This window comes from Cinclus cinclus, chromosome 3, assembly GCF_963662255.1.
Source record: "Cinclus cinclus chromosome 3, bCinCin1.1, whole genome shotgun sequence".
Lineage (NCBI taxonomy): Eukaryota > Metazoa > Chordata > Aves > Passeriformes > Cinclidae > Cinclus > Cinclus cinclus.
The window spans coordinates 77,577,878-77,604,466 of NC_085048.1; the positions used below are offsets into that span (position 1 = coordinate 77,577,878).

Sequence of the window (26,589 nt, forward strand, 5' to 3'; positions counted from 1 at the left end):
TATTTAAAATGACTTGTAAAAATTTGTCTTAGAGTACAGAACTGAAATACACTTGTATTTATAGCTTATGGAAGGAAGAAGTGTAACTGGACGAATTCTAATGTAGTTAAGAAATTTTTTTGTTTGCTCAGTCAAATGTCTTCACCTCACTCGTGATTTATACTTTGCTATATGATTTGCTCATATGATCACATAGATACATGCAATCAGTATTCTTCTTTAGCATTTATTCAGGGGATTGGATTTCCTATAATTTGAAGCAGATAAGATATGATGGATGTGATTGTGTTTGTAGTCAGTTTCAAGAATTAACACTAAAAATCCAATTAGTTTTATGGCATTTTTAAAGGGGATCTTTTCAGATCTTTCCTGTCATTCATGGACTGTGAACTAATGTCTGAGACTCTCCTGTTAAGTCCTGTATATTACTGTATGCTCACTAAGCCTGCTGAAGAAATGAAGCTTGAAGTTTAGAACTGCTTCAGGTTTAGAAATTGGTTCACTGCATTTAGAGGAAATACATTCGCTTGTCCTCATGAGCTGTGGGATGTCAGACTATGTATTGAAGTCTTTACAGACTGACCCTTAGTAAGGTTCCAAGTCAAAAGATTGTGATTAATGTAAATTTTCTATTTCTGTAAAAGTAAAAATTGTTGTACAGTTTTCGTATCTCAGGGCATCAGCTTACCAGTTGGTCAAATAATTGCAAAGAATGTAGTTCATTTTGATTGAGGGAAAAGTAAATTTTTTGTGGAAAGCTTAAAATTAAATTCTTCATTAAAAAGTATATTTTTTCTTTTACCAGAATTTGCTCTTGTATCTGAGGGGGAAATGCAGTTGAAACATGAAAAGCAACATATTTAAATAGCAATAACATTTCAGAAAGCATTCAGGGTGGAATGACCTATGGCATCTAAGAAAATCAGTTCTTGTCATTTGTGGGGTTTGGGGTTGGTTTATTTGTTTCCTGGAGTTGTGTCATGGTCCAATGATTTCAGAATTTTAAGTTAGGCTGTTTTCCGAGAAGCAAAGTGACTTTGGTTTTGCTGAAGTCTTTTCTATGGCATTCTTGGGTTTTTGTTTGTGGGTTTTATGTGTTTTTCAAAAATGTTTTAAGAGAAAGTTTGTACATTCTAATATTACAGAAAAGTATAGTAGTGGTGTAGATTAGTGTGGGTTCATTATCCACGTGATTATTATTGATGGTCACAGGAAGAAAGAGTGACACACAAGTTTCACTTTCATTTTGAAGTTTGAATAAAATCTACGTACTCTTCCAGATTTGCTTATTAATGTGTACTTTTCTGCTTCCTCTTCAACTTCCTGTTTGGATTTTGCATAGAGGACAAGACAGTACTGCTTGGATTAAAAATGTGTTTGTAACTTAATTCAGCTTTTTTTTGTCCCTGTCCTTTCTGATTTTTCAGATTGTAAGGAAAAGAGTCCTGTCTGACAGCAGTGAAGACAGAGATACAGAAGAAGCTTTGAAAGAGTTTGACTTTTTGGTTACCTCAGATGATGGTGATGGGGAATCAAGAAGTTCGGGAGATGGAACAGACTGGGGTAAGGAAATTTGATGGATCATACCAGGAGAAAAAAAAATGTGCTAAGAATATATTGTGACTGATCAGTTCATTGAATGAGATCTCTATCAGGATCACAGTATTTTTTGGTTATTTCTACTATTTCTATTTTATTATCAGTAAATAATTGGCAGACTGAAGTCCTCTTGATATAATATTCTTATTTTTTTCTGTGCGCTACTTTAGTGTAAAGTTTCTCCAAGGTTTCTGCCTCAGGTCATTTTTCTTTTTCTTTAATTCTAAGGCAGATAGAATTTAAATTTTATGAGTGGTTTTTCAATGTATTTTTCCAGTGACCCATGCACATGAAGGGCTCTGATAAAGCTGTATTTTACAGTTATGATATGAAAGATATTTTTTCATCTTTGCTTTCTCCCACTTTGATGCAGAGAGTAATGTGAGTCATAAAATCCAAATTAGTTGTACTCTTATTATGGGTTAGTAATTTGGTTAATATGCACTCTTTAGTTACTCAAATTTTCTTTTATAATTGAGCATAATAATAGATCTTTAAGTCCACTAGTCATACAGAGACATTTCACAAACTGCTCTCTGTGCTTTGAGGTTTATGTGCTGCAACCCAGATTGCCATCATCCATGTTACCTTGACATAATTATTCTGCCTAAACTCTTGGTATAGAGAAGGGGAGAAAGAAGAGAATTGGTTAAATATCTTGTTGGGAAGCTGTTTCCTACTTAAGCTGCTCTGGAAAGTCTTAAGGATAAGTGGACACTGAGGGAGCTATTGAAGATGATGGGAAATAATGGAGCTTTATAATGAAGCTGCAACTGTGACAGACAGATAACTGTGGTAGCTGTGGCTCTCACATGAGCTGTTGGCTCAAAGATGCTGTATTTCACTGAAGCCATGTCAATCTCCTGGTTGGACTCCCGGGTTACTGTTCAGTGTGGTGTAGACTCTGCTTAGGAGGATGTTGTAATATTATTACAGCAGTCATTATTCTATTCACCAAACAAATTTAGAAATACTGCTCTTTAAAAAAAAAATGGATACTGCTCTTTAATACTAAAATTTTATCCATTTATGCTTGGTCAGTGCAGCTATTGCTTGTGTCACCTAAAAGTCAGTATGCCAACAGGAGTTTTTTGTTGTCAAATTCACACTTCTGGTATATTTTTTCTTTCATTGATGACAGCTGAGTACAGGTGTGCAGAAGTCTAACATTTAAAATAAATTGTTAAGAAAAGTAGTATTTTCATTTCTAGAAATGCGAAAGGGGTTTTTTTGAGTTGGAGGTGTTCATGTTTTTCAATTCTTTCACAACCTGTGTCTTTTAGGGTAGCTGTATATAAGACTAAGCTTCTTCAAGGAACTGCCGTTACAAATCACTTAGGTCAACTTAAGTGAAACTGTTAAATGTAGTACAGTAGAATGATGTTGTTGTAGTGAGGGACAGCAGGGCACAGAGGAAATTCTTTCTTCATTTTGGATTCCAAGTATTACTGCTCGGTTACTGTAATCCGTTGAACTCATTTGGCTTGAAAGGTCCTCAGATGTTTTCTGGTAATTTTTGAACTATAAAGCGCTTGAATAGCATTAGTTCAGGATCCACTTCTGAAGTTGAATAGTGTCTGTGGGACATGTGGGAAGCATGCTGGGACAGTCTAGAAAATTAATATATTCAGTGTTTTCCTGGCAACAACACAGTCTAATAAAAATCTATTTCTGTTTTTTCTTTTTTTTTTTCTGAAGGAGGGAAAAAAGGCTTGTCTAGCCAGGGAGGAAAAGCATGATTAAAAGTTTTAAACCTAACTCCAGAAAGACTAAATACTTGTTTCTCTGAAGTATGGTTTTCTCATATCTTTTTTGAATTCTTTATGCAATTCTTGCTCATTAGTGGTAATTGAGGCATATGCATTAAGAGAACATGATTTAGCCCATAGACAATTATTTTAGAGTATCTCTTCAGCTTACTAATGCTTATTTTCGTAGCTTTTTTTAAAGGATTTAAGATGCTAAACTTTGTATTAGGTAAATCTGACACTTCATGAGTATAAGATCATGGATTATGACTGAAGGGTTCAAAGGAGTGAGAGAGCACCTTAAAAAGTATCTTCTCCCTCTGTGATGCAAGTCTGAGCAGAGTCAGGCTCTGTTTTCTCAACATCTGTACATCAGGTAGTTGGAGGCCACAATAAGATGGGTTTTTTTGGCACCACATCTCTCACAGTAGTCTCAGTCCCTCCTTGAAGCTCATCTGCTGCAGTGCCTGAACCACCTTAGTGGCTCCCTTAGACTTGCTTCACTATGCCAATACTAGGTACTTAGGACTCTACCTAGAAGGTTTCTCAGTATTAAAAATATTAAATTGGATACAAAAGTGTGGTCTCACAAGTGCCCAACTCAGGGGAACAGTGACTTCCCTCGCCCTCTTGGTTACATTCTTGTTAATACAGCCCAGGATATTGTTGGCTACTTTTGCTGCCAGAATATGTTGCTGAAACCTGGTGAATTTGATGTTGATAGAAGATCCCTAGGTCTTTTTCGGCATTATTCATTTTTGACAAGTCAGTTACATTAATAACCCATGTGTGGTTTTTATCATCTGTTCAGTCATAGTGACTCGTTCAGACTGTGATTGATAGTGTTGTGCTTCCTGTACAGACATTTACATTCTGCAGCTTAGTCTGAGGATAAGTTTATTATTATTTGTATTTTGAAAGATCTAGAATAGCTTATCAATGTAGAAAGCAAACTTGGTCTGAAAGGAATTAATCTTTAAATAATAAGGTTGAGATTTTAATGAGAAAACAAAGCAAAAAGGTAATGCATTTCAAAGATTTTGGAGCTGTAATGGTCGGGAAAATATATATGAGGAAAAGCTGTATTACTTCCCCATTTCTCACAAATTATTTTTCTAAGCTGCCTCAGGACAGCGTCCATATATGGAAAAATTACTTGGGGGAATTTGAACTCGTGTAACATGTTTTGTTCAAAATCTCCAGATACTGCAGAATTGGAAGGATACTTCTATTCTGTATCATGTCACAGAGGAAGCAATTTGAGGAAGATGCTTAGGAAAAAAAAAACAAACCCAAAACAAAATGTGAGGATTTTTTTTCATTAGGTACACTGAAATATTTTGGACTTCTTTCGCAAAAATTACTACCTCAGGCCTTCACCTTTTTGTGAAGTTTCATGGCTTTAGTGCTCTAACGGTTTATTTAAACCATGATGACATAAATATTGTTTTTCAAAATGATTTAAATGTGCTACTGCTTTGTGTAAAAGACAACATAGCACAAAGACAATAAAATGAGAATTTGAAATGCAATAACACAACATCTGAGTTGTAAAGTTATGTTGATGAGTAACATAGCTGTTTCTTCTAGATATAATAATTCTTCCCCTAGAGGAAAGGAAAAGCTGAAAAATATGTCCTGATTTACTGTAAAGTAAATGTCCCTTTCATTTATGGACAGCTATGTGCTTGGGTATGGGAATTAAACACGTGAAATTTCATCTCAGTTTTTTTTTAAGAACATTCTGAGCAAACAGAAGTGGAATGTGAGTAGCAGTTTTGCAGCTTTCACAAGCTTGGTGCTATTTCTGTCTGTTTAAAATAAAAGACAAATGCCGTTGACAGCAGCTGTTGCCTCCTTCAGTGGAGATCACTTGGTGACATTATTGAAAAAGGATGTTTCATTTGTTTCACTTTGTTTAGAAAAGGAAGACCAGTGTCTCATGCCTGAAGCCTGGAATGTCGACCAGGGAGTTATAACCAAACTCAAGGAACAATACAAAAAGGAGCGCAAGGGGAAAAAGGGGGTGAAGAGTAAGTGGAAAACATTGCACCTTAAAATCATAAATCTCACATCTTTCACACCCTTAATTCTATCTCTCTTTCAATGTTTTCCTAAAATTACTTACTCTTTTACTTTGCTGCTCCTGACTGCTTTCCTGTTCACCAGTTCTCAGGGGTTGAAATTAATGACAGACGACCAAGTTACCCGATAAATAGTTGGATTAGATATAACTTCTTCCAACCAAGTATTGGGTTAGTTCAAAATTCTTGCTTTGAGCATGTTTTATATTTTTGTTATTCAGCTATTTAAATTGTAAAAGGCTTTGTTTTAATACTTCACACTTGAATACAGAAGACTTCAGAATCCTTTCTTAGCTGGAAACATGCCAGTTTTACAGGAAGAGTTAAAGTCTGGTATATAAATAATCAAAGAAAGAAACCAAACTGGAAACTCTCTCGAGTATCCAATTAGATGACAGTGGGAGAAAACAGGTTAATTTCTACCCCTGTTTATACTTGACATTCACAACATGGAAGTCATGCTGTCATCATAATTTGTTATGCAGGGCTCGAAATAGGAAGCAACTATGACCATCAGTTTATTTGTAAATCACAGGATTTATTTATTGACTTTCATACCTCTGGGACTAGCCTTTTAAAAAAGTTGGGTTTTGTTATTTAAAAAAAAACAAAACCAGAAAAATAACAACCTGTGAACAGTATCTGAAATACAGTTTCTAGCCCTGTATTTTTTTTGTACATTTCTTGAAATACAGATATGTTTTGTAAAATCAATGGGTTTTGATAGGTAAGCCATAAAACTTTTTGAACTCAGATGGAGAGTTTTAAATGAAACACTGTATCCATGGCTGTGTTTCAAATACTTAGCCATATTGAGAATTCATGTGTGAAAGATGTATATTAATAGTATTGCATGTAGCCTGGTAAGAAATTTCAGGGATGTTTCTCCCTTTGTGGGAAGATGCTTATGAGTACCAAGGAAATTCTCACTTCCAAAGAGATATGCATAATGATGCCAATATGTCAGACCCTCACATCACTGAGGCTGACTTGTTTTATTGCTTTTTGTATTGATATTCTCATTAGTTGCTGCTCAGCAGTTGGTTATGTGGCTGAAATTATGTTACGAAATACAAAAACTAAAGCTCTCTTTTTCCAAATTAAAAAAAAAAGGTAAATAATTTTTGTCATCTTTGGAATCCTTTAATTTACTGGAAGTTAATTGCAAGTCTGGCAAGAAGCTGAGCTGGCTAACTAAAGTGTTCATATTTAATAAAATTGATTCTAAATTTCTTTATGGTTAAGACAGGGCATGCCAATATATGATTACAGTGAAAGTGATTTTTGTAACTTGTCTGTTATATTTAAAATATACAGACATGTTACGTAGTTCAGGGAAAATAGCTCTAGGGTTATCTTAGCAGAAATTACTTAATCCAAGTGTTGAAATTCTGTTTTTGAACAGCTGTTGTCTTTTTATTTTTGATGAAAAAGTTAATTGTTAATATAGACATTATTGGAATATGTTTTATATCGTTACAGTAAAAATTCACAATGTAAAGGCAGCACTTGGACATCCAGTGCTTTTTCATGAAGATAACTGCTGTTCAGTACCTTTTGGATTGATTTGATTGGTTTGATCTTGCGAGACAAAGTGGTTTACTATAGCAGTGAAATTAAGCATCTTTCCATGGACAAACCATCATTGGAGGAGCATCAATGCAGAAAAATCAGGGAGAATTAGAGCCTGTTTTCAGTTATTCATAATATTGCACATAGTGAAGAAGAATGTGAGGGAGGCTGACTGGAGAAAAAAGAAAGGACTAAATAACATTAAATTTTACAAAGTTTGTTTCTATTAATTTAATTTCATCATATATGGTGCTTAGCCACTGAAATGCTACTAAGTAAAATACTGTTTTTATAAAGCAGATATTATAGTAAAACAATCTTGCAAAATCCTTCTTAGTGTTCTTCTGGATTGAATAATATTTTGGTGACAGAGAAGTTAAATACAATTTAGTTTATTATCAGTCATTCTGGTTAGGGTGGACAAACTAGTGTTTGCAACTGCATTAGTAAATTCATGATTTTGCAAGGCTGTAGTAAACATTCCTGTGAAGTAATAAGAGAATAGAATCATAGAATGGTTTTATGAGGGAATACATATATTAGAGTACACTACTGTGTTAAAGCTGCTTAAAAATAGCTGTATTATTTACTGGTCTAGGAAAAGACATAATGGACTATGGGTAAGACATTTTCCCATTCTTAATTAAACTTACAACAGGAAAAACTACCGAAGATATGTTTCAGCCTCAATCCTATATAAAACAGTCAAAACAGGGATGTGGGAAAATGATGGAGCAAAGCACAGGTAAGTGTCAAGGAGGGCATGGGTCTTCACCATATGTAGCTTCAGGAAGTAGGCCAGCGAATCCAGTTGCATTTTTATTTTAATAAAAGTATAACTTTTTGGATTATATAGTTCACGATTCTACACTACTGCACAAATAAATTTAAATTAAAATGTTGTCATAAGAATATGCTGCACAAAGTACCTGATGCACAAATTCTAAAATATCCACAGATATCAGCTATTGTTTTAGCAAAGTAAATATTCTAATAATCTAAAGTATGACTCAGTTTGGTGGCATTCTTCAGCATCCCGTACAAGTAGCTCTATGAGTTCATACATATGGGGAGTATTGTGCGTTCACAATTCTCAGTTGCTTCTGTCACTTTCTTCTGGAAATTCATTTCATGCTGGATGATTAGTTACTGCTGAAATAAGTGCTCATTAGTTTTTCTGTGGTAATGTCATAATGCAAGGTAGGATCCATTGTTGCATGTGCTGCTGTAGCATATCTGATATAAGCAGTGTCATTGTGAACTATGCCTAAACCCTTTAATTTTTTTGTTTTTTTCTGGTTAGGGCCCAACAGGTCAAAGCTGCAAGATATGCTTGCAAACTTGAGAGATGTTGATGATCTCCCTTCGTTACAGCCATCTGTTGCACCTTCTTCTAGGCCCAGTAGCTCAAGGCTTATTGAACATGAGATAAACAGGACGGATGAAGGTAAATATTAAAAAAGGGCATACCTCTTCATAGAGGGTGGATGTTTATAGTTACTTCTTAAGGATTATCCTCTAAGACTTTCCAAGCACTTTACAAATTCTGATTCAGAATTGGTAAGGTCAAGACACCTACCTAAGTTCAAGTCTTGTCTGAATACTTTCGAGAGTGATGGAAAAAAAAATTATTTGGCACTTAGTGGCTTTGTAATATGACCATCCTAAATCACTTGCTCAATCCTGGCAGACAAGTGTGGACCATAAACTGTGAGGACATAAGAGCATCATTTTTTTTCCCATTGACATAATTTTAAATGTATGCTTGTATACATACACACACACAAGCATGTCCTTTTTTCCCAAGTACAAAGATAGATGCTCTGCAGACAAACACAGGTGCCTTACTATAGCTTTCAAAAGCATGTGGAGGTTGTGTAGTGAATCATATAGAACAACTTGCAGCATGCCAGTCTATAAATTTCCATAATGTGTTCCAAAAATTGAGAAAAATTCTCATAGGGACTAGTCCAAGTATGGAGAGCCACACATGCCTCTTTGTAATGAAGCACTACTGTTGTGTCTGAAAAATGCTAAGTCATCTACATGATTCAGTATTTAAATTTCTATAATATAGGGCATAATAACATATAGTGTATGAGACTATATTAATTTGTCAAATATAGCAACCTTCCAGTACCTAAAGGGAGCCTGCAAGAGAGCTGGAGAGGGATTTCTTACATGGGCATGTAGTGACAGTACAAGGGAGAATGGTTTCAGACTGGAGAGAGCAGGTGAAGATTGGATATTAGGAAGAGATTCTTCACTGTGAGGGTAATGAGACACCGAACAGGTTGTTGTGGATGCCCTGTCCTTGGAAATGTTCAGTGCCAAGCTGGATGGTGCTTTGAACAATCCCATCAAGTGGAAGGTACCCCGGCCCATGGTGGGGTATTGGAGCATGATTATCTGTAAGGTCTTTTGCAACCCAAACCATTCTGTGATTCTGTGATACCATGTGCTCTACTAAAAAGGTAAATATGTGTTTTGAAAAATGTTCAAAACATAAGTTCCACTTAGCAGTTTTTCAGTGAGAGTGAAAAAGTAGGTCGGCCAAGTTATAATTAAGATGCATAAAAAGCCCTGGTGTGTGGAATAGTTACCAAAGATCTCAGTAGTTCTGCTTCCTTCATGCTCAGTGATTTTCTTTATGAAAGAAGGGGGTAACTTAGCAACGCTTTGAGAAGTGGAAGAATTTTTTGTTGAATGTTCCCTTTCCAACTTTTCTCACAGGTACTGAGAACTATATTATCAGAGCTCTATTTTCCTGTCCTTTCAGTAATGTGTTTTTTAATTAATTCCATTTTACTCAAATGGATTCTCACAAAAAAGGACAGCTGATTGTCACCAGTCTGAGTTTGGTATTACTATTAGCTGTGTATTGCTTTATAAAGCTGAGACACCATGATATTTTGGGCACACATTGTTTTATTCCAGTAAGATTTCAAATTTGATGTCCTGTGTGTATTGTGTGTTGAGTGAAATGTTGCATTGTGAGTTTAAAAGACAGGAAAAGAGAACAGTAGTCCTTGGGGTGGAGAACGTAAAAGATGTTTGTGGTGAAAAGGTAATAACTAAAAGACCTAATCAAAGAGCTGTGCTTGAAGGCCTTTTATTTGGGCTGCTCCCACCACCTGTTTTTATCTACATTTTTGTTGCTTCTTCAGCACCTATTTGCATATTTTGTGGCTGAGCTGGGGAAGGTGTTTTCTGTGTTACTTGTGCATTATATATGGATGAATGGTAGCACACCCTTCCTGCCTGTGGCTAGCTCCATTTACTGTCTGGAGTTGCACACACCTCAAGGGTAGGTGCGTTTAGAGGGTGCTGCTTATTGGTAAGTACAGTGATTATCCTTAGAATAGTTGTTTTTCTGTGCATCTCTGTGTATCTTTTTTCCTGTGGCTACTTGAGAGATTTGCAGCATTCTTAAAGTGGAAAATGCACTTTTATTGTACAGTATAGTATAAACCTGTGTTTCAGGATCTTTTTCGTTTGTTTGTTTTGTTTTGTTTTCTTGCAGTGGAAGCTTTAACATTCCCTCCATCCTCAGGGAAATCTTTCATTATGGGAGCAGATGAAGCCCTTGAAAATGAGCTGGGTCTTGGAGAACTGGCAGGTCTTACTGTAGCAAACGAGGCAGATTCGCTGACTTATGATGTAAGTGTTTATTAATGGTAACTCAACACCCTTCTGTCTTGTTGAAGGCAGATACAAGTTACTTGTGTGTAGACTCAGCAGAAAACCTTCTCCAGTTGAAATGACGCTGCTAGAGGATGTCACAAAGTTTTACTTGACAAAGCTGTCCTTCCCATACACAGCAGCATTCACGCTCTCTGCAAACCCCTCTCCTCTCATGTGCCTGCTATGTCATGCAAATAAAGTAAATTAGTGATTGTGGTACAGCGGGGTTCATGTAACCCCAGTGACCTAGCAAAATTAGGAGTATCATTGCCAGCAGATTGAGAGACGCTTATGTCCCTTTTACATGGGCTGTGTGCAGTTTTGGGCCATTCCACTTCAAAAGGGTTGTAGAGAAATTGAAGAGAGTCCCGCAGCTTCTGACTGATGAGGAGATGTTAAGGGAGCTAGTCTTGCTCAGCTACTAGGAGGCTGACAAGTGCTTGAATAGCAGCCTGCAGGTATTAGAAGAGTGCCTGTAAGGATGACAGACCTAAGCTTCTCTATAGTGCCAGGCATTAAGGCAGGAGAAAACAGCAGCAAATTACAGCTTGGAAGGTTCAGTTAAGACACTGGGGGAGAAAGTTATGTGGTAGGTGATATTGAAACAGCTTGCTCATAGAAACAGTGGAAACCCTCTCCTGTGAGATGAAATCAGGACTTGGCTGGGACAGAGCTCTGGAGTTACATTACATTATGTGGGCAATAGTTTCATTTCAAATGGGAAACTGGACCAGAATTCTTTGAAGGGTTTTGTGGCCAGCACTTCTGTGGCTATGTATGTAGCTTTATTTTTCTTGCACTGTTTATGAAAAAAAATCTTTCTTAAAATTGCATTGTTTTAGTTCTATGCAATTTTTTTCTGTATTTCTGATTTCTTGGGAAAAGATACTTCAGGTATTAATTTAATCATCTGCTCTTGTGTGATTTGTCAGCTTCAGATTAATCTTGCTATTGCATTGCCCAGCTGTGTCAAGGTTGAGGGATTTCAGAGATAATTTTTAAGACTGTGATGAGAAAGAATACTATCCTTCGGTAAATCTGACTCTTAAATAATCATTTTCTGGGATTTTGCCATCACAAATGAAGTCTGAGACTTTAGAAATAAGATGCAGGTCTTTACTTTGAAGTTCTACCCCTGTATGTACTTGTAAAGCAATGAAATACATGGTTAATAAAAGCTTATGCACGTTTTGGGTGCCAATGCAGAGATGTGCCCCACCACTATAGCAAGTTTCTGAACATGTGATATGTTACAAATCACCAATATTGCAATGAGTGCATAGCATTTCTGCTAAAATTCAGTATTGTAGTATTATCTCCTAATTTGGGCTCAGTTCTTAATGTTTTTACTAATTGTCCCTAACTGTGTCTTTAGGAAGGGATACAGTCATGTACAAATGAGTTTCTGTTACAGGTACTCCTAAAAATCCAAGGCTGGATTTTAAATTCAGAGAACATGACAAACCTAACCCATCTGTACAAGATGCTTTCATTGTTTGACTTCATTGTGCAAGTGTCCATATAAACTGTTGTGTTTGTTCATGTGTCTGTATCCTGAACTAACACCTTTCATTTATGGAGTAGTGCTTCTTTATCCACTCCAGTCCTTTTCTGCATGGTAGAGAATACTAGCTTCTATTTGTTCATTTGTCCAGTGCCTATATGAAGTCCTGTGATCAGGAATTCATAGTCATGGTTACCTTAACTCTTACCTTTTTCCAGTGCTGACAATTAAAAAAAAAACATTTGCAAAACTCTTTGCTCTGGTACTGTGCACTTTATTGAAGCAAAATGAAAAGGCTGGTGTTTCTGTTTCAAGCTACATTGTAAGTTTAGTTTATGGATAATATAATGTTTCTGTTTTGGACTATTTCACACATCTGGCTGCCAAATGTGAATCAGGTATGATTAGTGCAAGTTTAGTATGTTATTTTTAAGTGTCAGTTTTGAATCTCATGGAGAATTAAGTTGAAAGATCATGTGAATCAGTCTTTAAATATATTTGCTTTCAAGAGTGGCAGACACTTTACCTATTTTCGATCCCATTCATCCCAGTGACATTTTTACTGGATTCTTCTAAACTCATTTCATGGTTTCAGTTTTTTAAATATTGCTTTGACTGTAAATTGAAGAATGGTTTTCACTTGGTAATGGAAATAATGAATTTATTACTTAAAAGACAGATTTTTTCTTTTGTAGATAGGTTTTTAGAATATCTAATAAGATTACATTTTTCAGATTGCAAGCCAATACACTAAGGTCTGCCTTTTCTTTTTCCTTCCTTTACACATTCCTGACAAATGTTCACATTGGTTGGCTCTGGTTTTTCCCCTAGTCCTTCTGGATAGATTAAGCATCTTTATAAAATTATAGTAGATTTTGGATAAGAGTAACTGAACTACAAAATCATGGCATTTAAATTGATTTGGAGGTTTTGGACTTCGCAGTTTGATTTCTTACAGGTTTGAACAAGAGAAGTGCCTGCAATTGCATGTAATTTGTTTTTAGTTTTCAATTTGTTTTCAATTCATTTTTTATTTTGTATAGACACAAATATTATTATAAGTGGCAAATCCAGATCAGGTGCTAATTTTGGGGTTGGCATTCCCCCAAACTGTTTTTCAGGCCTCAGGTTACCTCACTGTTGTATATTGGTGGGGAGAGACAGAACAAGGTTGCCTGCTGTGTGAGTAACCAGCCTCACAGCTTGCAAGACTGGTGGGTAGAGTGATGTGGTGCAGCCAGGTGGGTGATGTGTCAGGGCTAGAATCTGTTTCCACCTCTGCTGCTGGTCTGCTGGCTGGGACTGCCCTCCATCTACTTCCCAGTTTATAGACTACCCGTCTTGGACTCCTTCTGGAAGGACATTTTTGAATAAAAGACAAACAAATGCAGAATATTATCCTGCCAGAACTGGAATTCACTGTTAGTCCATCTGAGGTGTCTTTGTAGCTTATTGGCGTTAGGTGTCTATGTTGAGGCAACCAAATTCCTCTCCAGATATCTGTACATCTTGTACCCTTTTTGCTGAGATTTTCTTGGCCAGTCTTCAGAAAACCTGCCAGAGCTGCTAACCGTGCAGTCCTGCCCCATCCTTGTACCAGCTCGAGCATTTGTCTGTTCCTTCACTGAGCCAACTTGGCTCAGTAAACTGGCAAAGAAACTGACTTGTCTCCCTGAGCAAGGCAGTATGTCATTACTAAGAAATATGATGAGACTAAACCTGCTGTTTTTACGGCTCCTTTCTCCTTGTTTAAAATCCATAGAACCTTTTAATTGATGTATATTATTATTATTATTTTTAAATCCAGATGTAACAAAGCTTAAGCAAAAGTACTTCTGTTCTTAAACCTCCTCTTTCACCCCCAGTCCCCGGAATAAAATGTTTCTTGGAGTGGTTCAAAACAGTTGTCTTGCCTTTGCAGCTAAAGGTACAAATTATTTGGAATTATCTCTAGATTTCAACGTGATAAGATAAACATCAGTTTATCACATCAATTGTTTGTTTCCTTGGTTTTTCCATAGCCACCATCAGCAGGGGTTATGGAAAGGTAAATTGAATTCATGACGTTGTTTGACAATGAAAAATCTGTTCAGTGTTTTGTGTCAATATTTGATCAGAGGAGCAATATTGAAGTAACTTATTTTTTAAAGCTTTCTTTTTGGATCTTCTAAAATGCATTTATTGCCAAATAATTGTGTCTGCATACATGATACCTTATTGCCTGCCAGTTAGATTCTTAGTGTGTAGCCAAGTCCTTTTTGCCTTTTTTCCCCCCTCTTCTGTCAAACTTTACTTGTCATGCATTATTACAGTGCTTGTGTTGCCTTAGCTGGATAAGTTAGGTTGTGTGTGTTCCTTTCTGTGCTTCTAGAGACCTTTCTGTTTCTCTCAGATCTTTGCTTTAGAGGTGCCATATCAGTAGTACTTTGGATGTTCAGGGACCACAACTTGCTGAGTCAAGCCGAACTTTGTAAGTGAATGAGCCAGTAGGTATAGATCAAATTTTAAATACTTAAGTGAGTTCATTGAAGTATCAGTGCTTTTAAAGTGTGTAATTTTACAGACATTGGAGTATTTCAGATTTGTATAGAATTTATTACTGTGGATGCGACATGACTTGTATGGAATATGTCTACCTTGGTTCTCATTTTGAAGTGCCTGGTTAGTGTTAAGTGGACTGTTGTTTGAGAGCAGGGTATTGTGAAAAGTGGGTGAGGTAATTTGACATCTTCTGAAAATGCCAAACTAAATTTTTGATTTCTTCCTTTCGTTGTGCCTTCCAGCTTAATTACAAGTTTGGCATTTTTTTTATTAGATAGCCAACAATAAGGATGCATTGAGAAAGACTTGGAACCCCAAATTTACATTAAGAAGTCACTTTGATGGAATAAGAGGTCTCGCTTTTCATCCGGTTGAACCAGTCTTAATAACAGCTTCAGAGGACCATACATTAAAAATGTGGAATTTACAAAAAACAGCCCCAGCAAAAAAGTAAGATTTTTTCTTTCTTTTATTCAAAACAAATTTTAATTTATGAAGACACCCCCCCCCCCCACCAGATACTACTTCACTGAATGCCCTTGCAGTTAATGGAAAGTGTTCCCTGAATTTTAGAGTAGGAAAACAAGCTTTCAGAGAAGGGTGGAGATGCCTAAAGAATGCCAGAAAAAAAATCCGTGTGTGTTTGTGAATGTGTTTTGTTTGTGAAGAGGAAAACCATTCACTTGTTTTATATTTTCCTTGCAAATAACATGACAAATTAATTTACTAGTGAAAATATTTGGATGCGGCCTGTTAGTGTGCTTGCATGTGTATATAAATGTATAGGATGCATTTATATATATATATATGCATGTGTATGTATACACATACATGCATATGCATCTGTACAGCTTGAAACTGAGATGTTGGCAAGTTCCTTTATTCACTGTCTCTTGCAAATTGCTGGGAATTTGCAGAAATGAGAGGAAATTCCTAGTGGGGCTGATGTGGTTAAGGGAGTATATCACATTATTGAGGAGATCTGGTCATAACACAGTGTTCTCCCTTGGGCAGATAAATGTCCAGAGCAGCAAATTTGGAAGCACTTGAGTGTTGATAGAAAAACTATGAGCCCAAAACTCTTTTGCTCTAATAGGAATAATTAATGATGCATTCCATGTGATGCTGATGTCTCTCCATTCCTTCTGCTCCACTGATGTACCTACCTACTTGTTTGATGGGTCTTTGAGCTACCTTGAAGGTCTTAAAAAAAAAAAAAACAAACCACAAATCCTGTTGTGTTTTGAAAGACTGCAGATAGTTCCTAGACATGTGAGAAATCATGTTGGGAGAGGAACTTATGGGAAAACACTGCAAAAGATGTAGCAGGGATTATAAGAATTTAGTGATTCTGGCACATTTTTGTAAAGCATTGTATAAGATGGTATACATGTTAACATTTTTTTCATACTTCATTTAGGAGTGCTTCTCTTGATGTAGAGCCAATATATACCTTCCGAGCACATAAGTAAGTATTTCCTGAGAAATACTGTCATATTTTGAGAAAGATATGATTTTTAAACAGAAAGAGAATTTTTTAAAAAATAATTTCCACCTTATCAGTTACTGATTTCATGTGACACTTTTTGTTCTCATGTTGTTCAGAATATCTGCATGTGTTCTTCGCCTTTCTCCATAGTTGTGTCTGAAGTCAGATAAACCACAATTTTAAAATTAAAAACCTACAAATCTTAGAGTTCAAATTTGATTAGGTGTTCTGCTCCTCATTGCAGCTTTTGCCTTTTTGCTACATACTTGCATATGTGGAATGAAGCTGAAGAAGAATGAATGCAATTAATTTAATCTACTGAGATGATATCATGAAAGAGCCTTATCTTTTGAAATCTTTTGAAAAGAGAAAAAATATGTTTAGGTGAAATATAAAATACTAAATTGTGATGCTCTTCACATTTTGTGTGCATAATGATTTATTGTCCTGATTGTAGTTGTGTTACTAGATACAGTGGAGGATATTTTTGTGGGAAGTCTTGTAGTGTATGATTTCATTATGCAGAATTTTTGTTGCAATCCATGCAGCAAGTGAATTCTATCTTGCATGGAAATTTGAGGATTCTGAAGGTTGACATTGCATTTCATGTAATGAAAATGTTAATAGTCAGAGTTTCTTTGGGGCTTTCTTCCAGTGGACCAGTGCTCTGTGTGGTGATGAGCAGTAATGGAGAACAGTGCTACAGCGGGGGAACGGATGGCCTCATCCATGGCTGGAACACAACCAACCCAAACATCGACCCCTATGACTCTTACGGTAGGTTGCTGTCACATGCAGCAGTGAAATGATCAGTTCAGTGACAGTAATGTTATGTCACTCAAACAGTGTAATTTGTAGACAATGCTTCTGTGAAAGTTTAAAAGACCAAATAGAATGTTATCTTCAATTACTTAAGGTGCCTTTTTGTTTTAATGCTGATGCTGCTTGATGGCAAGATAAAATGTCATTTTCTTAAAAAAGGCCTTGATCTCATCACAGTTTCAAGAAACAGATAGTCTAAAGTACAGGTTTTAAAAGTACAGGTCTAAAACTGATAATTTGGCAGGCACAGGAAGTGTCTATTTAGTGTTCTTTTCTTTGACAATTTTCTGTGGAGTTGAGATAAAAAGGTTTTATAATCTGAGACCAGAGCTGTTCATGTTGGCTAGAGGCAGCTAAAAAAGGCCCAGTTCAGTAAAATTCACTAGATCTAAGTGGATTTCAGCCTTGTGTCTGGATTTTATGATTTATTTTTCACTTCTGGTAGCTTCAGATGCAGTTGGCCTCCAAACTAACTTCTGCATAAAAGGGACTGCTGTGGCATTAATGGCCTTTTGAAGGTGAATTTTAATAGTGAAATGTGTTTTGCCAAATTCAGTACTGTCTCTTCTGCTGAAGCATTGTTTTGTCCCTTTAATTGTAAACTGGGTAGTTGAATGTCACATATGCTGCTGAAATTCAAACATCTTAATGCCAGAATAATTAAGACTTTTATATTGTTGTGATATGATTGATCTTGGGGTTTTTTTATGGATTATCTTCCAAAGGTTGGTGTCTAAACACAGGCTAAGATACAGCTATTGACTTAATTCAGGTTTTGTTTTGAAATGTGTTTTGTTGTGTTTTGTTCACAGATCCTTCTGTTCTAAGAGGTGCTTTTGTAGGCCATACAGATGCAGTGTGGGGTCTGGTTTACAGTGGAGCTCACCAGCGTTTGCTGTCCTGCTCAGCAGACGGCACTATACGTTTATGGAAAGCTACAGAAATTGCTCCAGCTCTCAATATATTTAATGATAATCAAGGTACAGAAATTCTCCCTACCCTGAAGTTCATGAACAGCACTGATCAGACTGACGTAATTGGCTACTGAATAGAAATACTTCTTGCACTTCTTTCTGAGTTCTGTATCTTTATGAATGTTTTTTTTGGGAAAAGTAGATTTTGTGACCCTTCTTGGGCATTACCTGAATATGTGCTGGGAAACAGTTAGATACATCTAAAAGCCAACTGCTGTAGATGATCTCCTGATGTTGCTAGCACCATGGAGGATGATGTATTAACTCCGTAATTCAGCTTCAGACTTGAGTTTCCACTTGGCCCTTTCTTTTTATTTGTCCAGAATAAAAAGCCCTCTCATCCCCCAATGGAAGTTTGGAGTAACCACTGTTTCATTTCAGGCCAGTGTCATTGTACCTCGCAGATTTGTTCCTTGTGCCTCTCTAACACAGATTCCAATTGAATTTCTGAGTTTGCTGTTAATTAAATAACAATAACCTGGTGATTCTAAACACCATTAGTTGAAAAAAAAAACTCCTTTACAGTTAGTTATTGGAATGTCATGCACAAGTGAAAAATCCCACTGGTTAGAATCTAATTTCTGAAAGTTGCTGCCTGTCTGAGTCAGAGTGCTCCGGAATGAGCCCATTGACATTGCCAAACTCTCTTAGAGCTGATAGTCATTAAAGACAGCCCATGAACTGAGACAGTTCCTTGTCTCTTCAGAAAAACTTTGAGGCAAAATAAAACTTGTCACAGCTGAGCGGACATGTCAAATTACAGTGTAAAGCTGGTCAGATATGCCATTGCTCGTTAATTAAAACAGAGTGAGTAAAATAAAGCATTTAATGTACTTCAGTTTTTGCAAAACTATGTTTCTCGAGATATGCAGACTTCTTATTGCCAGCTTGACTGTCTGCCTGCTTTGAAAACTTCCTGTTAGAGTTACTGTGAGTTGTTTTGTTTTTAATTATTAAACTAAGTGGGAAGGAGGAGTAGTCTTGCCTCACAGAGATAATATTAGGGCTTTTTTGTATTCTAAACTGGAATGAAGCCCAGTTGCGAAGTCCAAAGACTGAAAACTCAGTTTTCCTATGGCTTATTGATAACCTTGAACAACCCGCCCTAAAATATCTGTTGTTCATTATTCAAGTCCTGTAGATTAACCATTGTAGGTTTACCAGGAAGCTGCAGATACACATGCGTGTCAGTGGTAGAAAAGGTCACTTGAGAAACTGTGTTTTCTTCTCACACCAATCCTTTTTGCTTTTTTTTTTTGAGTAGTTGTAGGTAATTACTGCCATTCCTGAGAAATATTCCTGAGGTCCTGTGTCTCAGAAAGATATTTCTCCCATGAATCTTTAGGGACTTTACAGGGATGTGATAGTATTCCTCTGTTACTTGAATTTATGATCCAACATTAGGTTGCTTAAAATTCAGTTGCTCACTGTGTCTTTTCCTCCTTCTCCTCCTGGCATCTTTTGCAACTAGTCTTGTTCTTTCACAAAGCAGGTGGTGAACAGGACATTTGAGGATAAAAATCCTAAGGGATATATCGTATGCCCAAGCTTTGTTGATTTTACCTTCTGTCCTGTAGTGTGCAGATAGCTACATTATAAGGGGATCAAATGTATTCCACAATAGACAGGAGCTTTGAAATACTATATATATATATATATAAAATGTATGTATAATATATATACATATTTTATTTTTATATATATACACACACACACATATATATACACATATATATATACACACACATATACACACACACACACACATATATATATATATATGTATATATATAAAAATATAATGTATTTATATAACTTTACATTATAGCAGTTCCAGTGTACAAAATCTCCACCTGGAGAACTTTGGTGGTTTTTTGAGCTGTGATTTTGTGGAAGCTAATTACAAAAACATTAATCTGTCATATCAGTTGTTGTACCACTTCAGTTTCATGTCCTTTTACTCAAAGTAATGGAGTTTGGTGGAGTTTTTTTGATAATTACTGTTACAGTTAAAGGAAGGAAAAGGAGCCAGGGAGCTCTTGCTTTCTTGATTTCAAAGTAGATTTCTGCACAGCTGCAGTACCAGATACAGCATCTTAGTAAGAAAAGTTGTTGATACATATGTCCAAAAAAATAGGATTAAAAGAGTTACCATACAGGGAAAGCTATTTAGATTGGAATAATTTGTATTTCAGAATGCAACATTTCCTTTCATAATCGTGATCCTTTTGATGTTGAAGTGCTTACTTTTTTTGTATGGATTTTTTGTTTAATTTTTAAAAAATTTTCTTGACACCAACTACATATTTTCTACATTGTTTTCTAGAAATGGGAATCCCTTCATCAGTAGACCTTGTGAGCAGTGACCCAAGCCTCATGGTAGCATCATTTAACAGTGGGCACACTAGCATTTTTAACATGGAGACGCGGCAACGGATTCTTACCCTGGAGTCCAGTGTGGATACTAGTATGTATCAAAGTCCCAAACCAACCAGAGGAAAAAACATTATTTGTTTGAGATTGATACTGTTGATAATCTTTTCGGTGTTTCCAAAGAATCAGGCAGTGTCATGAGAAATGAGAAGATGAATTATGTTAAAAGCTGTGTTCTGAGATAGAACAGTAAATTGTTGCTACTACAACAGACCTCATGGGTATTGCAGTAGCAGAAGAGTGTGCATACTTTTGAAATAAGATAGAAGAAACAAGCTCACACTCTGAATTCCTCTTCAAAGGGTAGTAGCATGAGAAAAAGCGTAAGTTTCTTTAATACAGCTTTGTGATCTTTGCAGATTCAATATATCTCTTTAGTCCAAAATTGCAAAATAGAGGCAGTATCAGGAAAAATGGATGTTAAATTTATTTAAAAATTGGGAGTGTATGTCAATTCTATTTTATTTTTCCTCAGAGGTATCCATCTTCTAAGTTTTGTTGCACTCTTGGCTCATTTGGACTTGGGCTTTAGTTGAAATTTCACTGTAGGAGGAAAGCAAAGCTCCTCTGAAAGTGTATTAATTCACAAGGTCCCATATAATGCCTTGGATCATGGCAGTGACCAGTATTACTGTGAAGGGCCTGGTATCAGTAAATTATTTTGTCATGCCTTTACAGAAGAGACCAGAATGAGCTGAAGCATAAGGTTTCATATTCAGGCCACAATGGTAAAACATCGAGTCTTCTAAAATTTTGCTATCTTCCCCCACCCTTAAGGTTTTATGTCACTGAATTCTACTATTTAATTGCATTTTTTAAAAAGGAGTAAGCCATTCTTGTTGGCTTTGTTTGTATGTTTTAAAATATTTAAATGATGGTCATTTTATAAGAGCAAATGGGAAGTGCCGTATCTCTTCTTTAAAGATTATTCCTTACTGTGCTGGATTTCTTCTTTTAACACACATCTTTGTTTTTCTCTAAAAAAGCCAATTCTAAGTTAGTTAATGCAATTCAGTGGAAGCCACCTTTCTTCTTCCTTCCCCTTCACCCTTCTATTTTTTTTCACCTCCTCCTCCTTGCTGTAATTCTGTAATGTTCCTTAGGGTATGGCAACCAGCAGTCCCTGTTTAGTATCTGTATTTATGTAACAGTACTATAAAGCTTACGTATGTTTTAAAGAAATAAATTATTATTTCTGCAAAAACTAGACAAGAGGAAAATATCACCTGAAATGCCCTACCACACTAAGAGACTCTGCTGCTCAGTATAAGCCTCTGCTTTGCATCTTCAAACTTGAGGATGGTTGGCTACAATGAGGATTCACGTTTTAATAATTTTTGGTAATTTTAGGAGAGTTTAATAATATGAATGCGGAGTTTTTTTCCTTAATTTATGCTTTCATAATTTCTAAGTGTCCTGTGGGTGTTGATACTGCTTTATGGTTCAGATTTTATAGAAAAGTGTAAAATGAAATTTTTGCCATTTTAATAGCAAGTGAACCTTCAGTAGTATTCTGTTTTGTTTATTTTAGTAAGAAGTTTGAATAAATGATGTGAATGTTCTTTGGAAGCAATTTAGCTAAATACAGTCAACATGAAAGACAATATCTGTATTTTGATGTTCTGTGTAATGACTGTTTGTGGGTTTTGTCATAATCTATGCCTCTTAAGACCCCTCTTGCATTAACCTGTGTATCACAGCAATGCCTGGATTTCTAATCAGAAAATTCCTGTACCTTTTTTCCTCTGTGTGTGTGTATATCTATCTATATATATATGCATGCTATTTCAGAACTACTGAAGGTGAGGAAACTGACTCTCCTGTGAATAGTCTAGCATCCTTTTTTTAAACAGTAATTTCAATACATATATGTCAGATAATAAGAGGTAGATTTTGTTTGCTTCAAACATACTGCCTGCAGTGTTTATTTTCCTGTCCTGTATGTTACGGAGAAAATTTGACTTGGCAAGGGGAGTAATGTGTGTGAATGAGGTGTTCTCACTCAGTTTTTGGTTTCACATTTTTGCGTGATGTGCTTATATAAAAGCCATGTCCAAAAGCTGGACCTTATTTGGCATACATATGTTTCATATATGTCTCTGTCCTGTGTAGTTTGGAAAGTATTTTAGAGGAAAGTGCATAACATAAGGTGCTAGCTGAGAATTTCCAGGATATATATGTAAGAAGTATTTCACAATTTAGATTGATTACATATTTATTTCTTAGTAGCAATCTTTCAAAGAACGTAGCAATTTATATAAACTGATGTGTATGGGTTTTTTCTTAGCAGTCAGTTCTTCCTGTCAGATAAACAGAGTCATCAGCCATCCAACTCTTCCAATTAGTATCACTGCTCATGAAGACAGACATATCAAATTCTATGACAACAATACAGGTACGCATCTTTCCAGCCGTTCTTAGCCATAGCCATTGTATAATATAAATAATATTCCAATTTTTTTATGGTCAATATTATACACACAAATGAGGTATGTCAAGAATTGGATAGACTCTGTAGCAGAAATCTCTCATCACCAAGTCTAAAGATTACCAGCCCACTTAAACCTTTGTTGGCAAAGTGATAAAGAACTTGAATCTCTCTGTCCATTCTTTTAAAAGCCCTATGTATAGGATTTATAAATACTTAACATGAAAGGCATCGTTTTCAAAATCAGCATGTTCTTATGTTTCTTCTGTTGGTTGTCTGTATTATTTTGCTCTTGAAAGCAGGAACCTCTGGCAGTCCTTTAGTGCTTCCTAGACCTCTGCCACATTTGACCCATGATTTCTAATTTTTGACATGAAATCACTGCTGTGATTATAATAAGCTGTGATAAAACATTAATTCTCTCTGAGACAATTAACATTATCCCCTATTCCCATGTAGTTTATATTAATTGCTTTTAGTATGCTCAGTCCCTGCCTTCCTTCCCATTCGAGATCTTACTTGAGAACTCACTTAATTTGCTTAAGGGGCATATATTTAAAATGCACAGTGATTGCAGTGTCAGGGTGGCTTAAAGCAAAGGTCTCATATATGTTGATGATACTGCTATTGTGGTTCTTGGGAACTGTAAACATTAAAATACTGACTTCTCGTATAATTTTAATAATTCAGTCATTGGACAAGATCTTCTGTTTATATCAGCTGTGATAGAGTCATAAGCAGTGAACTCAGATAACAAAGTTAACTGCAGACAATAACATAAATAAATCTTTTCTTTCAAAGGAAAACTGATACACTCCATGGTGGCTCACTTAGATGCAGTTACAAGTTTAGCTGTTGATCCGAATGGCTTGTATTTGATGTCTGGCAGTAAGTACATTCAGATTTCATTTCCTTTTTCTCATAATGGTGGCAGGCATGCAAATTATAAAGAAAACTGTTTTCCCTTTCTTTAGGCCACGACTGCTCGATTCGCTTGTGGAATCTTGAAAGCAAGACCTGCATTCAAGAATTTACTGCTCATCGCAAAAAATTTGATGAGTCCATTCATGATGTGGCATTCCACCCATCCAAATGTTATATTGCCAGTGCAGGAGCAGATGCCCTGGCTAAAGTGTTTGTATGACAGAGTGCTTCCCATTCAACTTTAGCTTTGTATATATTTAACCAGCTGCACAAAAGAGAAGAGGAGGGCATGAGTTGTTTTATCTTGCCCTATAATTCAGAGAATGTTTGTAAGTGTTTAGTTTTGCAGGGTGCTGTTTTCTAAATTGACATTTGTTCTGGTTTCTGTGAGCTCAGCTGGTGCTGAGAGCTTGAAATCTCTCAGTTTCAAATAGTTAAAAAAAAAAAGCTTTTATTTAGAGGGTGTGAATTTTCGTCCAGGCAGGCCTTGGGTGAAACTAGGTCTACATATTCCCTATTAATAAAATGGAGTACTGGAAAGAAGGGGTCTAATTGCATCAGGGAGTAGGAAAAGAGGGAAACTTCCTAAGATGCTTCTCATTGAGGAATCTTAATGTACTCAAATCACCTGGAAAAAGTGATTCAAAGTCAGTACACATGCTCATATCATGTGAGAGGCACTTTGTCATCCCTTTGGTATGAATTAAGTAGATCTTGTTCAGAGAGCAGTAGTGGATAGTTAATCTCAGCCACCTGGCTGCTAGCCTAAGATAAATGCAATTAAAGGAAGACAAATTGCTAACATAAATTAAAATGCAGTAAAGTTTCTGTTGCGTCTTCCATGTTTCTCAGTAAATATTTAGTTTGCAAAAGAATTTATATAATATTTTTAAGACTGTATTAGCGTATGGCTAGAAACTGAGCCTTTAGTCTAAATCCCAATTAACAACAGACTGACACAGTCTGTGTATACTGTAGTAGCAAATTTAACTTATTCAGATTTTAATGCTGTTTATTCTTGGAGATCTGGCACAAGAAATTACCACAAGGCTTTCCAAAGAAGCTGTCCTACAACTTTAGCTATCAAACATTCATCTTCTCTTTCTGTTCCTGCTTAAAAAAAAAAGGGTATCATTCTGGGCATTAAGGATAGCAGTGAAATACTTTGTTTGAAGATTAAATCTGATGCTTTGTATGAGTCCTTTTAGTGAAATAGGTAGGAACTATACAAAGTTCCATCAGTTTGAGAGATTCTGCTACTGCTAGAGTTATTTCCCAGCTGCACCATTTGAGGGACTTTTACTTTGTCCACTTTACTGGGTGTATGTGCCATTGATTGGATTATATGAAGAATGAGCCCTTCTTGTAATTACTCAACAGATGTGCTTTGTTTATCTATTCAGAGCTTCTCTGTTGATTTGACAAATAATTTCTAATCCAATCTGTTAGTCTTTTTATCCCTTCTTAAAGGAAGGTGAGTGGATTCTTTTCTGTTATGTGTCATCATCAGAATTATTACTATTCATAAGCATGATTTTCTCTGATGGGAGTGGAAGCAGAATTTCTGTTGGAGTTGATTTCTGGTGCAGATATGAGTAGGAAAGAACCCAGTGCAACTCTTCATATACTAGCCTGAGGTTAAGACTGGAAACTGATACATAAATCTTTACCTTTAAACTGACACTTCATAAGCAGGAGTCATTGAAAGATATCAACATAAGGTTTGACTATGTTGTTTTTAGAGTGCCATTTGGGGATGGGACCACATTTGAAGTCAATCTCAGAGTTTAAACCAAGTATATTGTTTAGAATAAAAAGGTGACCTGTGCTGTTTGAGCCTGCAACACATATGTACTGCTAAAATATCCTGGAATACCTTTTATTGCTCAGAATATTCACATATGTCACTTCACTATATTGATATGCAATATATTTCCTTAGATATGATTAGAGCTTTTACCATGAAACAGACGACTACAATAATAATACAGATTATTTAGTTTTTATAAAATGTTTTGGTTATGATGAAAAGGAGGAAACTTGGCTGCAAAACTGAGCATTCAACTTTGTGAGAGTTCTGTGTACTTGACTCATATTCTTTCAGTGTCATTATTTTATTTCTTTTTGAAGATAAAATTGCAAAGATTTATTTGAAAAAATCTAAAAGTTATGTATATTATATATGTGTATATATATTGTAAACATGTATTAAATGTGTCTAGTAAGGGAAGACTCCATGGGTGCATTTTAATGTTTTAGTATTAAGAGTTCTCTTGAGTTTGTGTATACAAAGGATAATGGTGTGAGTATGAAATGAATGTTGTGCTTTTGCTTACACAATACAATATGTAGTCACAGTTGTTTAAATTGCTGTATATAAAAACTAATAGGCCAGCATGCTTGTTTTTAAAGACTGTCATTCTGATTACAATTGGAATGTAAGAAGTGGCTGTTCAAATGTGAATTGAAAGATGTTTCCTTCTCACTATTGAGCTCTTGCTCGAACTGAAAAGTGATTTTTTTTTTTTTAAAGCTGGCAATAGCTAGAGGATGAGGTGCCTTTAAAAAACAAAACAAAACAAATGTAGCCTTATGAAGAGGTTGTGGAATATATATATTTTTGTGCTTGTCTTCATAATTGATGTCAATGTCTTTTTACTGTACTTGCTCACATACTTGTAGGACTGCAGGGTATTGTGCATGAGCCTGTCAGATCTTCTGAGCATCATCATAGGAGATAGGGTTGAAAAAATTATTTAGGTTATCTAGTCCATCTGCTTGCTAAAG

The 26,589-nt window shown here is 35.9% G+C and overlaps 1 protein-coding gene across 3 annotated transcripts in view; it reads left to right on the forward strand.

Annotated features, from left to right (window-relative positions):
- The window catches only part of STRN (striatin), a 62,604-nt gene extending 36,570 nt beyond the window's left edge, over nucleotides 1–26,034 (forward strand). Inside the window, exons 7-18 of one of the 3 annotated variants that reach the window (XM_062490258.1) lie at nucleotides 1,428–1,563; nucleotides 5,270–5,380; nucleotides 8,307–8,450; nucleotides 10,527–10,663; nucleotides 15,007–15,182; nucleotides 16,153–16,200; nucleotides 16,877–16,998; nucleotides 17,856–18,023; nucleotides 20,344–20,484; nucleotides 22,738–22,845; nucleotides 23,680–23,766; nucleotides 23,853–26,034. In XM_062490258.1, the coding sequence (XP_062346242.1) occupies nucleotides 1,428–1,563; nucleotides 5,270–5,380; nucleotides 8,307–8,450; nucleotides 10,527–10,663; nucleotides 15,007–15,182; nucleotides 16,153–16,200; nucleotides 16,877–16,998; nucleotides 17,856–18,023; nucleotides 20,344–20,484; nucleotides 22,738–22,845; nucleotides 23,680–23,766; nucleotides 23,853–24,022 (1,548 nt within the window). In that variant the 3' untranslated portion in view covers nucleotides 24,023–26,034. The remainder of the gene's footprint in view (nucleotides 1–1,427; nucleotides 1,564–5,269; nucleotides 5,381–8,306; nucleotides 8,451–10,526; nucleotides 10,664–15,006; nucleotides 15,183–16,152; nucleotides 16,201–16,876; nucleotides 16,999–17,855; nucleotides 18,024–20,343; nucleotides 20,485–22,737; nucleotides 22,846–23,679; nucleotides 23,767–23,852) is intronic. The other 2 variants (XM_062490259.1, XM_062490260.1) reach the window with 2 other exon arrangements.
- Nucleotides 26,035–26,589: the final 555 nt, after the last annotated feature.